The sequence below is a fragment of the Gopherus evgoodei genome, chromosome 1, assembly GCF_007399415.2.
Source record: "Gopherus evgoodei ecotype Sinaloan lineage chromosome 1, rGopEvg1_v1.p, whole genome shotgun sequence".
Taxonomy (NCBI): domain Eukaryota; kingdom Metazoa; phylum Chordata; order Testudines; family Testudinidae; genus Gopherus; species Gopherus evgoodei.
In genome coordinates this window covers 212,597,789-212,611,463 of record NC_044322.1, presented here as the reverse complement: position 1 = coordinate 212,611,463, position 13,675 = coordinate 212,597,789, and the positions used below count along the sequence as shown (strand labels likewise).

The 13,675-nt window shown below is 44.9% G+C and overlaps 2 protein-coding genes across 5 annotated transcripts in view; one reads left to right on the top strand and one right to left on the bottom strand.

The window, feature by feature from the left end:
* The window catches only part of USF3 (upstream transcription factor family member 3), an 84,372-nt gene extending 83,143 nt beyond the window's left edge, over positions 1 to 1,229 (top strand). Inside the window, exon 8 of the mRNA XM_030534679.1 lies at positions 13 to 1,229. Coding sequence (XP_030390539.1) covers positions 13 to 29 — 17 coding nt within the window. The 3' untranslated portion in view covers positions 30 to 1,229. The remainder of the gene's footprint in view (positions 1 to 12) is intronic.
* Positions 1,230 to 9,845: 8,616 nt separating this feature from the next.
* The window catches only part of SIDT1 (SID1 transmembrane family member 1), a 91,058-nt gene continuing 87,228 nt past the window's right edge, over positions 9,846 to 13,675 (bottom strand). For all 4 annotated transcript variants that reach the window (XM_030534608.1, XM_030534618.1, XM_030534627.1 and 1 more), the window contains 2 exons: positions 13,037 to 13,150; positions 9,846 to 11,804 (listed from right to left, as the gene is read on the bottom strand). In XM_030534608.1, coding sequence (XP_030390468.1) covers positions 11,742 to 11,804; positions 13,037 to 13,150 — 177 coding nt within the window. In that variant the 3' untranslated portion in view covers positions 9,846 to 11,741. The remainder of the gene's footprint in view (positions 11,805 to 13,036; positions 13,151 to 13,675) is intronic.

Here is a 13,675-nt window from a genome sequence, read left to right as displayed (position 1 = left end):
TTCCATTTTCAGGTTACACTGAAAGGTAGAACCTATGAGAAGTCAGTGCCTGTCACAGCCTGAGGAAACTGGTTTATGCAGAATGATAGGGGTAGGAATTGCCACAAGTTTTAGCTTTGCGACTAACTGGACATCCTAAGGGCTTATGAGGTTCAGCTAATCACTGTTTGTCGGGAGTTTTCAAATACTGTAATGTCCAGTGAGGGCTGCCTTGTGCCGTGGAACAAATTCCATAATGTTGAACAGTGCCATTGGGCCTGCCTCGTGAAGTCAGGAGAACTGAGACAGCTTATGTAGGCATTTATACCTGTGAAAAGTGCGTGTAAAACACAGCCAGGCTGATGTGGTAGTATTTTGCACTCACAGATGTAAGTGGCTACACAAGAGACAAAGCAGTGGAGGATTGGGTCGCAGTTCATAAAATGAGATTAATTTAAAAAAAAAAAAAAAAAGATCCTAGCTGTTGCTTTAGTCCCACTCATCATTCCATGCATTCATCTAGAACTGACAGCTTCAGGTTGCAGTTTCCACACTACAAAGTCTCAATTGCTTCATGAGATGTCTGAAAGTTGAAGTGAATGTGTGAAATTAGTAAGGCAAATTCATCATTCATATAACTCTGTTGACTTCACTGAAGTTATACCAGGGTTAAATTAGGTCCTGTGTTTTTCTCAGGGGATGCAGGGCAATCTTTTTGTTTATTGTGTATCATATTCTGAATGGATGTTAACTAATAGCATAGTAATTTTAGAAATAACCTAAATTCTGCCCCCACACCCTCTGCCCACCTACAAAGAATGTAGAAAAGAGTGGCCCCATTTCATATGACAGCAATAGTCTGAGTATTAGTACAGGTGTCATTAGTGACATAAAGACCCTGTAACTTTGCAGGAACGACACATTCCTGCGGCACATGGCTCAAAAGTAATTTATCGAGTAACTTAGGTTCTTTAGAGAACTTAATCTTGCAGTACAGTTACAAAACACGGTAGTTCCTGTGTAATCATAAAAACAACAAGGAGTCCGGTGGCACCTTTAAAAACTAACAGATTTATTTGGGCATAAGCTTTCATGGGTGAAAAACCCAGTTCTTCAGATGCATGGATTGAAAAATACAGATACAGGCATAGATATACTGGCACAGGAAGAGAAGGGTGTGTCAGTATATTTATGCCTGCATCTGTAATTTTCACTCCATGCATCTGAAGAAGTGGTTTTTTTACTCACGAAAGTTTATGCCCAAATAAATCTGTTAGTCTTTCAGGTGCCACCAGACTCCTCATTGTTTTTGTGGATACAGACTAACACAGCTACCCCTCTGATACTTGATAGTAATCACAGTGCCACTCTGTAGTGACTTTTGTAGAAACTACTTAGCGAGTGCAGAAGGGGGAAATTCCATCTGTCTTTTGCCCATCTTGTTCACAATACTTTCTTTTGAACTCTAACCAAATTCCAGTGTAAGCCATATATATGTATATATAAAATGCCATATTATGCTAATAGTTACGGGTAGTTAAATGATGTTTTAACTTATCCTGCTGACATTTATCACATTAAAGTTGGCATATTAATGGTTTGTGTAAGATCAAAATTGGCTGACTGCTGTGAAAAGAAACAGAGTAGCATAAAAACAAACTAGAAAGCTTGATGATGGACCCTCTCCTTCTGAAAGGGCCATGATAAATATCCCTTGGCCATTCTGTTGCACTCCACCTTTTTTCTGAAAAGGGGGTCAATGTTTGGCTACTTAATCAGTCTGAATGGGTGCATGGTGACGACCTGTTTGCCTGCAAGATTGTCTGTTCTCCTGCAACAGCTTTTTCTGGATTTCCTTCTTAAAGGGTGCATCATTTTCTACCTGGAGAAATAGCTCTGCACCTGCTTTCCTAAAAGCAACCTCCTAGTGACCAGCTAGATTGTTACAAAACATACGTTCCTTATGGGTGCCTGAATTAAGGATTTACTGCCCATCTCACCTACTTTAAGGTGGCAATCTAGAACTAAATCAATCTATCTACTTTTTCCTCCCCGTGGTCCTCTTCTTGTTTTTTTGTTTTTTTTGTTTTTTGTTTAATTATCCACAGGAACAGCAGTCAAAAGCCAAATTGCAGAGAGCCAAACTGTGCTCTTATTTAGTCCAAATTTACAACAATGTAACTTCATTGAGTTACTCGGGCCTCACACTTGTGTAAATGAGAAGAAAGTTTGTCCCTAACATAAATCTATCAACAGGAATTGGCTGGTCATAACATAGTTCTGATCCTTTGGGACAGGCAACCAAGTGCTAGGTCTTGACAGGTGACTGTGTGCTTAATAATGGCTAGGACACTGGTACAAACTAAAAAGTTACCCCCCCCCTTTTTTTTTAATTGTGCTGAGATGGCATTGTATGAAAGAAGATATTTCTCATCTTACTCCCCTAGGAGATTATATACACGGAGACCTAGCCTGGAGTAGTTATCCTTATTCTGCTCTATCTCCTTGCCTATATGCTCTTATTCCACACTGAAGAGTGCCTTTGGGCAGTTTAGCTTAAAAGACATTCAGTGCAGAATGAGTGCGTCCATACAGAGAGCTACTGTAGAGTAGCTGTTGTGCTTCAAATTCACAACCTAGCTTGTTTTGCAATAGCTTCCCTGTGTAGACAAGCCCTAAAGCTTTATATATTGTCTTAAGGTAAATATATATGTATCTTCTCCAGTAGCCTAAGAACACAGGTTTCCCTAAGGCACCTTTTTCTGTTGTTTGTTGCTCACACTCAAAGCTACTGGTTTTCATAGGATTCACAGGTGTCAGGTGGTTTTGGTTAAAGTTGATAGTGTGAAGAAATGCAAAAGAGAAAGCAATCCCCCCCTCTTTCTCCCACCTTGTTGGTGCTGCTAGACTAAATATCATTCATCAGTAGAGGGGATTTCAGTTTAATTAAATAGCTTTTTACAGTTTTTATTGCAAATGAAGGTTAGTTTGATTAAAATAACAGGACCAGGACACTTGGATGGATATATATATATATATCTCTCTCTCTCTCCAAACTCTGACTGTGTAGGTGACAGTGAGAAAGTACTAGCCCTGCTGGTAAGTGTGGTCTTTCTGCAAACTCTTTCCAGTGCAAGCTGGCAGCAGGTGTTTCTATTCATTTTTGGATTGGCAAGAGGAAAGACTTAACATCTGAAGTACTTTCAGTGGGAACAAGTATTTCTGTTTTCTCTGACACTGAAATGGTTATGTTTAGGTTTCAGATTAATGGAAGACTTTGATGTAAGGCAAGGCTTCAACATGTTATTTTCTGGACAAGTCCATTTGGAAAAGGGGCTTCTATAACTTCTACTGACCAGAAAACTCTATTTTTATAATTGTTACATATCTTCAGTGTACATTAAAGACCAGAAATTCAGAGGCATTATGCAAACTGAGAGCACCTTATTTTAAATAGCAACATGAGTTCAGCATGTTCAGTTAAAATATAAATAGAAATTTCTACAGGCAAATGTTCCCCTCATCAAATGTCTATGGCACCAACAGCCACTTGGCATCTGTTTCTACTAAGTATCAATTGACAATTACAAAGACAAAGTATTTTTAGGATCAATTTAAAAATTCCTCTCCTCCCATCATACCCCTGAAACTGGAATTTTTTCTTCCTCACGAGTGAACACTATTTTGTTGTCAGAGGATGCTAGCTATATTTTGGTTACTTTTTTATTATTGAAGGGAAAAGATACAAGCAGAATTACATGATTTTTACACAGCAAAGAATAATAATAAAGAATTTGGAGCCTATCAGCCTTCACAGTATTTCTTCTTTTCGCATTGTGATGGTATTGCCACATCTGGCAAGCACTGTGTATAAGTTTCAGCTTCTCCTAGGTCAGTTCAACAAACAATAGCTAAAGGACATAGGGAGTAGGTCACATCCACTTTAGTGCAATGTTTGTCTCCTTTTAACATGCATTCTGTGAGGAATCTTGAAGAATCAGGGTAGGACCAGGTTGAGTTTGAAGCAGCCTATGTAATACTTCTCTAACAGTTTTCATCAAAAGAGTTGGTCTCAAAGTGTCTTACAAAAATGAACAAGTATTTATCCCCATTTTTAGTATCTAGAGAAATCTCATGCATAAAGAAGTGAAGTGATTTGCCCAAGATCACAGACTGTCAGTAACAGACTCCGATTAGAACACAAATCTTTCGACTCCTATTCCTCTGCTTTGATCACTAAACTGCAGTGTAGATGCAAGTACACATCTCTGCAGAATGCTCTGGTATTCTCTGAGCAGTGCCTCCTGAATTTTGCAGATTTCCTACTGCACTTTAAAGCTGTGCTCTGCTGCCACCATGATAGGTGACTGTAATGCAATTTCAGAAAGCCAGTGGCCTGGCAGCATCCCGGAGACCCAGTGATCACCCAGAGAAAATAACTCAAATTGTTATTTCTGACCTACTGTTGTCCTTTAATCTTATTCCGAGCCATTCTTGATCCAGGTCCAGAGGCTATATTGCCAACAGACTATTTTTCTGTAGTTTGCTTCCGTATAACTATATTTAGCTGAACACTTACTGAGAACTGTGATTCTCCTTTCTCTATTCCCCGTTTCCCCTTTTGGAGAACTGGTTTGTCCTAAATAGATCTTCCTTTGACTTGAAACTGTTGGGAGGAAAGGGTGTAGAAGTAAGATCAATTTATGCCAAATTGTTCTAGCGCTTGTTTCGATGTCAAATGGTATAAAGGCCCTTATTAATTAGTTGTGTCCACACTCAGTTTTTCTGTTAATTTTTCCAACTCTCTCTAGCATTGGTCCAGCATTCTTGGTCATAACATGGGCAGGAGCGCTAGTGTTTTAAGCACCATGTTGTCTAATGCTGCTCAGAACAGGTCTACATCATACAGAAGACCAGCTGCTGCCAACACCCTATCTGCACTAGCACTCCTGCAGTTCCCAACACCCATGACAGCTGAACCTATTGTAGGCAAGGCCATGGTGTCACAAAACCTTCTTATACTCATGGTACTGACAGTTACTTTAAGTGTGCAACTTGTAAAGCAACATATTACTTGTTTATTTGCAGATAACCACATTTTTCATTGATAGAGTAAATATAGAACAGTTATCATTTGCAATGCACTGCATCTGTAAATGGGTAGCCTTCTTTAGTGGCTAAGTGTTCGTGTGGACACACAACTACGCCGCATAAGAGAAGTTTAGGTATTTCGCTATCCCTCACTACATTGTCCCATTTTCCCAGTCTTAATATAGACTCCAATTTTGTCATGCCATTCTCTTACATAGCTCACAAACATGGGGATGACTAAAATGATAATGTACAGTACCCATTTCCCCACAGACACAAGGAGAAGGAATGCCAGTATGGATTTCACCACAGAAAAGTAATCAAAGATGCTCTTGATTTCCATAACGTAATATTTTTATTTATACTCAGTCCAGAATTTTCTGCTGTATACAATCGGCTACAAGCTGTACATTACCTGGTTATAGTCCCAGTAGAAACTCCCACTACTATTTTGTAAGGGAAAAAGGAACTCCAAAGCAGAAATGTATAATAAACATGATCAGGAACATCTTGCAATTGTAAATAAGATCTTGTTCTGTTTATTTTGACATCTTTTTACAAATGTGTTGCTTTCAGGTGTAAATATCCCAACCATGATCTTGTTCAAAGTTCTGAGATTTTTATTGTTAAATGTAACACTTTGTTTAATGGTTGTAATAATTATTTGTATAGATATGAACATTATAGTATTTTATTAAAAAAATTTAAAATTACTGTTTGTGTACTGTGTTCTTTTTGGACGATGTTTAGAGTATATCAAGTTTCTAGAAAAAAACAAAGTTGTAAATCAATTGTTCTTAATACTTTTTTAAAAAATTAAACATTTGAAGCTCAGGAAATTCCAGAGGTGATTTTTTTAGAGACACTCTCACTTGTAAAAACGAGGAGTCCAGTGGCATCTTAAAGACTAACAGATTTATTTTGGCATAAGCTTTCATGGGTAAAAAACCCCACTTCAGCTGCATAGACTCACTTGTAACAAACCCATGGATTTTCTCAACTGGTCTCCAGTGCAAAAGCACCAGAATGAGGCACTACATTTCTCATCTGCTCTTCCACTTCTGTTTGGTTTCTGTTAGTAGCAGTAGTCCTTTGTGATTGAGGTTTCAAGGCCCTCCAGCAATAGCATGCAATGAGATGGAGCAGCTTTCACTTGCTAATGCTGCAAACACAGCTGCTGAAGTTGTGGAGAAAATCTGCCTGCTACAAGCACCTTGCACACAAATGACCTCAGTTGATTGGAGATAAAGTATATTTGATTGACATTTGGTTCCTAAATTTAGCTGAGCTGGATTGGAATATTGGCAGCAAACAGAGCTTGCCATTCTGACTGTAGAATCCTGCCCACAAAATCCTCATTAAATCATGCAAATCAGAGATGGGAAAGATCAGTGGATCTCCTTGTTTATTTCCCACCCTTAGGGCCAGGGCGGGATTGTTTCTCTATGATGTGTATGTTTATGCTTTGCTTAGTCTAGTTTTAAATGTCCCAAGCAATGGGGCTTCCCTTTTCCCCTGGAAGATTGTTCCCTTCCTCTCCTTTGCATCTCACTCTCAGGAAGTTTTCCTTAGTATTCAGCCTTGATAATTAAGTTTTCTTTGAATATTGCATCCCCTTCTAGTGACATAAACTCTTCTCTCTTGCTGGTAACTGGCTTCAGATGGCTGTAGTTCTCGTGTGTCTCTCCCTGTTCCATTGGTGGTTGTGCATAGCCTTTTCTCTGAGTTCTCCTGGATGATCTGATTGCTTTTTCTACATATGGATAATGTAAGTTTCATTTCTGAACTGTACTGAGTCCAGCCTGTATCCTATAGAGTTCGTTGCACTTCTCAGCTGGCTCACATCAGTCCACCCTAGCACTCCTTGACTGAGGGTCTATCATGCAATGCCTAAGTGCAGTGCCTGTTCACATCTTACTGTTTCGCAAATGCACAAACTCCAAACAGATTATAAACACAAAAGAACAGAAGCCCAGCAAGAAGTAGGAGAAATAAAGTACCCCCTGCAACCACTAGGAAGTAGCTTCTCTCAACTGCTTTCTGTTTGTATTTTAATTCTACGTGTAAATTCAACAGAGAAAGTCAAGGACTGCAGATAGTTTAAGAGGGGAGGATGCCAAAAGGGTTGACAGGTAGGAAACACCTATTGGGTGGATTACCTAGGATGGGAGTGACAAGGGAGACTTAGGCCGAGTATTTACACCACCTAACATCTAGGTACCCTCCTATCCACTGGACTTCACAGCTCTAAGTTAGGTGCCCAGGTTTGCCCAACAATGCAGGGGCCAATATAGGTGCCCAAGAATGGGAGCCACAAAAGCCAGCAAGCGGAGCGGGTGCTGCTTAAGCTAGTAGGAGAAAGTGAGTAGGAATTAAACTCCGTCCCTCAAATGGATTTAAATGCCTAATTCTGGGCTGGACTGTGGCACCTCCCTCCACTCAGGATTGTCAGCTGTGAACTCTGGGAGTTAGGTGCCTAAATCACATCAGCCTTTTCTTGCTGGAAAAAAAAAAGAAAGCCAAGGTGATAGTGGTGCTGTGCCAGCCTTAGCCTCAGGTGGTGGAAAACCTGGGGGTCAAATACTCAGTTGGTCTAGTTTGGAGCAAGGACTTGAACCTCCCAGGGGAGGGTGTCCTGACCAGTGGCTTCCGGGGTGGGGCTTTCAAGCACTGCTGTTGAAACTGTTTCACAGTGTATGCAAGAGTTAGTCATGGATGCAGAGAAGGGGCCTGGAATGTGGGTCTCCAAAGAGCATGTCCTGCTGCCCCACTGGGCCACAGCGTAACATTCGCCAGCCCAATAGTGGCCTTTGTGTGGGATGGGCATGCACTGACCACACCTACTAGTCTTGGACCAGCAGGTGAGTTGGGTGGGGCATGGCTAGTGTGTGAAACTCACTGAGGCTTAGGCATGAGTGAGGCACTGAGCAGTTTAGCCTCATCAGGCCTTGGGCAGCTGTGCACATGTGCACCAGCAGCCATTTAGGTGCCATGGGCCCATCCCCAGGAGCAGCGTAGGGGCCTAGGTCCATTAAGCATCTCCAGATTTAGGCATTAACTGAGCAGGTGTTCTGCGTATCTAAATGTTGTACCTTTGCAACTAGGCACCTAAATCCCTTTGTGGATGTAGCCACTCAGTTGTCCACAGGTACCAATACATGATGGTTCTTTACTGGGCATCTACAAACTTAGTGCTAAGCTTGATTTAAAACCCAGAAGTAGTGGCACTTCTGTCCCGTCCCTTTGGAGACTAGTCCATCCCCCTGCTACCTCTGTTGGGTGAGCAACTTTTCCTCATATTCAGCCTACAATGTCTGCCTTAGTTTCATGCCCTTCCTTCAAACTAGCTCTCTCTCTCCCACACCCTGCTGTATAACTCCTCTGCCTGTTTTGTGGTTACACGCTTCACATTTGCACAGCAGGCTCATGTTCCCCTTGATTTATCATTTAGCCAAATTGAATGGGTAGCACTTTTAATGTTTCTATGTCAATCCAACTGTTGTTCTGACATCTCGCCCCCTGCTCCAAGTTGGCACTAGCTCCCTGGTAACATGGTGCCCAGCAGGGAATGCAATTGGCCCCATGTGGTTGTGCCAGAGCCACAATATAACTATATATTTATACACACATGAGAGCAAGGCCCTTGTTACCCATTCTCTAAGCACAAGCTGTGACTGCAAGGGTGAGCTGACAGCCCTACGTTAGCTGGCGTGGGGGAAGCAGGGTGATGGAAATGGGGAAAAGGGCTTACAGCCCTAATCTTCCTCATCCCAGCAGTTGTTTGAAGTTGCACTCAGTGTAGGCCTTATGCCTAGCTGAGCTGGATCAGTGAGACCTGAGCCAAGTGAGCCTCCGTGGGAAGCTGCTCTCTGTCATCAGAAAGACCTGAGCTCTGCCGGGGCGCTCAGCGGTTGGCTGTCTACCTGGAGGGTGCAGCGAGACTAGGAGAAGGCATTCACTAGCATATGCTAATTGACAGCAGGGCCACCATGTATCCCTGTGCACCCAGCTCTGTCATGGCACCTAGCTCTCCCGGGGTGGGGGGGTGTCCCCCTCTGACTGAGGTGGTGGCTGCTGTGTGGCTGTAGCCATGGTGCACCCAGGATATTGGAGGGTGAGGTAATAGCTTTTATTAGACCAATTTCTGTTGGCGAGTTCCTTATTAAGTCAAAGTAGAGGGGTGTTCAGATACTGCTTAGGGTAGCACCAGCGGGCCACAGGTAGGGCTACGTCTAAGGCTGTTTGCATGAACTTTATACATGTAAAAGCTTCCCCTTACTGCAGGTAATATGGGATCTTACTGGCCAAAAAAAATTTTGTTTTAAATCCCTTTTAGGGACCTTCCTGAACCTGTTTCTCCCTCATTCATATTAGTCTCCTCCTCCTCCACAGCTTTGTTCCATTGTGCAGCAGATCATGGACTGTCATTTATTCTAAACAAAGAACATATAGTGAGAGCTGCTGGGAGAGTTTTGTAACAGATGTGGATTATTCACAGTCCAGCAAGTTCACCTCTGCCAGCAGTGAAATAAACTGACTGGCGAATAGTTGAGGGGTTGCAGTTTCTTTCCCACAGTTTATCCAAAACATTAGGCCAACCTTTTCAAAATGGGTCACTGATTTTGTGTACCCAACTTGAGAAACCTTCAACCCAAGTTTCTACTCTTCATTATGCCCACTGCCAGCAGTGTGTTTGTACAGGTATGGGTAAGGGCAGAATTAGGTCTGCACAACTTTTCTTAGCGGTTCTAAGCATAAGATAAGAAGAGCCCAGCTTGAAGTTAGAGGGCTGAGAATTAGGGGGAAAAAAACCTCATTTATTTGTAGTCTTAACAAATTTCAACCAATTAATATGACATCTTCCAGGAGTGAGATACTTTTCAGAGGACAGCTTCACCGTAAACTTTTTTCCCCAAAGTAAATGCTAGCAGCCCAGGGCCTCTGTGCAATAGTTACCATAGAATTAAACACCCCAATCCCACACACACGCCTCTTTTTGACAATTCAACAATACTCCAATAGCAACTTTTTTTAAAAAGTTGCAGGAGGCGTCAGTAATTGATACTATTTTTAAATTCAAAATTAGCAACACGAGTCACCTTTCGGCCACACTACCAGGAACATTTCACACCTTGTTCTTGTTTTTAAATGATGTGGCAATTTTGGCAACAGTAAAAATGCGAAGCCATTAACAAAAATCCAAAATCTAGTTTGTGGCTGCAGCAGGGCTGATGGGTAACAGCATTTGGTTCAGAATTTTATTAAAGTGACATTTCTCGCCTGTGGTGGGAGCCTTCGTTGCTAGCTTTCAGTCCAGAGCAAATGATTGGTTGTAAATTCAGAAGCCCTGGAAGACTGAGCTTCATAAGTAGCTTCTTCGCTATGGGCCTGACCCTGCTCTCACTGAAGTCAATAGCAAAAGTGCCACCAGTACGAACAGGACAAGGCCCTGATGCATGACTGCACTAGGCTGTAATTCCACAGCTCCCTTTTCTAAACACCCACGTAGGGAGTGGCCAGCAAAGGGAGAGCTCTAATGCAGAGTAGCTGTGTTAGGGTCACAGGATGTCATTTCAGATGCAAGACGGGAGCTACCAGGGAACTGGTCTCCAGGCAAGAGCCAACCATGAACTCTTCCTCCACCGAAAAGCACAGGGAGGGAGGCCAAGGACGAGCGAACACATCAGCATCTGGGGCTGCCAGAACGTGGGTACTATGAGCCCGCCGCAGTGGAGCACCATCTCCCAGGGCTGTTGCTTTTTCAGGTGGAACAGCTCATTCGGCCCATTGCTCTTCCCCAGCCTGAGGTTCTTTCAGTTGCAGGATGAAGTAGCTCAAGCTTAAGGCAGGGGCTAGAGATTTGAGCCTGGCCTCTGTTTGCTACCTTTAGCCCCAGCAGGCGCTCCTCAGGCTGGCACAGAGTGAGAGCTAACACCTCCAGGCTGCAGGGGCCCGTGGACGTGGTCAGATGCAGAGAGTAGCAGCGATGACGGTAGTGGCCTGTGGAGTGCAGGGAACAGCTACAAACGTGATGGGGACCTGCATTGGCCCAGACAACCATGCTCATGGAAGAGAACGTGCAACACAACACAAAGGCAGATAAAGGAGTCAAGAGCTAGTCTCAGCTGTTCTTTCCCATTTGAGGGGCTTGCTGTGTCTCATGTCCCATTGCACTGCTGGGGTTGGTGCGAGGCAGTGAGTGAGAGAAAGCGACTGCTCCCTGGGGCAGCTCAGGACTGCTGAGTGGCTTTTCTCAGGGCAGCGGAGGTTGCAGGAGAAGGTGAATAAAGTTTAAGTCACCCCTGGAGGCACACACTACCCTTAATGAACATGGCCACAGCTCCCTCACTCCTGCGTGACTTCCAGCCAAAGCACTGCTCATCTGCCTTGCGCTGGACTCCATGACGCTGGATGGCCACATCTGATCTAATGAGTGGCAGGGAGGGGGAACAGGCAGGGGTCTGTCTGCCTTTCAGGTCTTGCCTCATTTATTACAGAAGCCTCCTATTTGCTGGTGTGGGATCTATCTGCTCCTCCTCCTCCGCCTGGCTGGGGTGTCAGTGCTGTTTGTACAACAGGAGGTTCATTCTCCCTAGACAATGCTGGCTGCTGGCTCTGCTCCTTCCACCGAGCAGAATGAAGAACACCATCCCCACCCCGGCTCCCATCGCTCAGAATACAGGGATCTTGTCTCTGCGCACGGCATCCAGGTCATCATCCAGCGTTAACAGAACCTAAAACAAGAGGGAGAGATCATCACACAGCTCCTGCGCGCACCACAGCTTTAACTGCCAGCTGCTTGGCATGAAATGGGGTCGCTCAGGCCACTTCCCAGCAGCAACATAGGTGCCCCCCCTCACAAAAAAACCATCTGAATGGGCACTGGCTGGCCCCTCGTCAGTTGCCTCAGCAGAGAGGCTGGGACCAAAATGGGCTGTGGAGACTGAACTCTGCCCTTCCCTTCACAGAGATGATCCTCGGAGCGAGGCGGTGTGGTGGGAGCTTGTTGTCCTTCTGCCCAGCCTGCACTTGCTCTGCGGCTGCTGACTAGAGGGCTTCTCTGTCCAGGACAGAGCCCAGCACCCTTCACCAGCACTAAAATCATAGGAAAAGCCAACACACCAGAAAATCAAACGCCACCAGGGCAGCACTAGGCACCGCACAGCTGGGTAGGAAACAAAACTGGCTGCTCCCCCTGACTGCGAGGCACTTCAGGAGGGGCAAGGGAGAGGCAGCAGGGGGACAAGGGCTCAACCTCTCTCCCTTCCCCAGCCCAAGGACAGTTTGTTCTCCCACCCCCAGGAGCAGCACAGCCCTTAGCATTGCACAGCAAGGTCAGGAAGGGCAGCAAGTTTAGTCCAGTTGGCAAATACAACTTCCCTGCCGCTTTGCGTCAGGGAAGCCCAGGAGTGGCTAAAGCTCCATACTAGGGGCTTCACTGGGTTCCCTCCTGGATGCCAGTGTGAGAGCTGACAAAGAAGGAGTCTCAGATGGAGGGAGAACAAGGGCAATGTCCCCCCGCCCCATTATGGCTGCATCAGTCACAATCCTCCAGGGGACTCCAGGCCAGGAAGTCATGAAAAGAATGGATTTGGGTCAGGGTGGAAAACGAGCCAACCCAATCAGAGCAGGAGACAGGGCTGTTGAACTCGGCATTGGAGCATCCCCTTGCAGGGGCAGTCTCAGGAGCAGTGCAGGTGGAAAGACAAGTCGAGGATGGGGTTGATGCTCCCCAGAAGCAGGCTGTGTGCCCAGGGGTCAGGAAGTAGCACACCACCACTAGGAAGTAGCACAACACCACTAGGTGCCAGCATGGCCAAGGCTACATATGTGCCCCAGCTAGATTGAAATAGAAGAAAGATGGGGATGGGGAGCAGTGGGGGAATAGACTGAGGGATGAAGAACATGAGCAGGAGAGAGAAGTGGAAGGGGAATGGGCAAGAGATGGAGTGAGAGAGACGCTCACCAAGAAGGAGAAGAACAAGGCGGCTGCTGAGAGGAAGTGCCAGACGTCATGGTCATCAAAGAAGCCCAGCAGGATGCACGGGCGATTCTTCTCTCGGGATTCCGCCGGGGTCTCCTAGGGAGAGAGGCCAGAGGGCTGAGGAGGAGCAGGCTCCCGTATCCTCTCTCTCACACAGAGACAGGACAGACACTTGGATGGCATGTTGCTGGCATCACCCATCCGAACACTTCACAAAACTCCCCCGGCCTAACCCTTTGGCACCATGTGGGATGTCAGACCAAAGAGCTGCACTAGGGAGAGGCGTCTGTTTAGTAAGAGTGAGTGGGCAGAGAACGTGAAGGAGAGAGAGTGAGGCAGTAGCACGAGGAGACAGAGGGGTAGAACACTGGACTTGGAGTCTGCAGACATGCGTTCTACTCCCAGATTCATAGCTTCCAAGGGCAGAAAGCACTGTGGTGACCATCTAGTCTGACACCTGGTATAAAACAGGCCATAGAATTTCCCCAGTAATTCTGGTCAAGTTACAACTCATCTTCCAGAGATGGAGAATCCACCAAAACCCCAGGTAACTTGTTCCAATGGTAGTGACGCTCGCTGTTAAAAATGTGCACCTGAGATCTACTCTCAAGCTTGTTCACT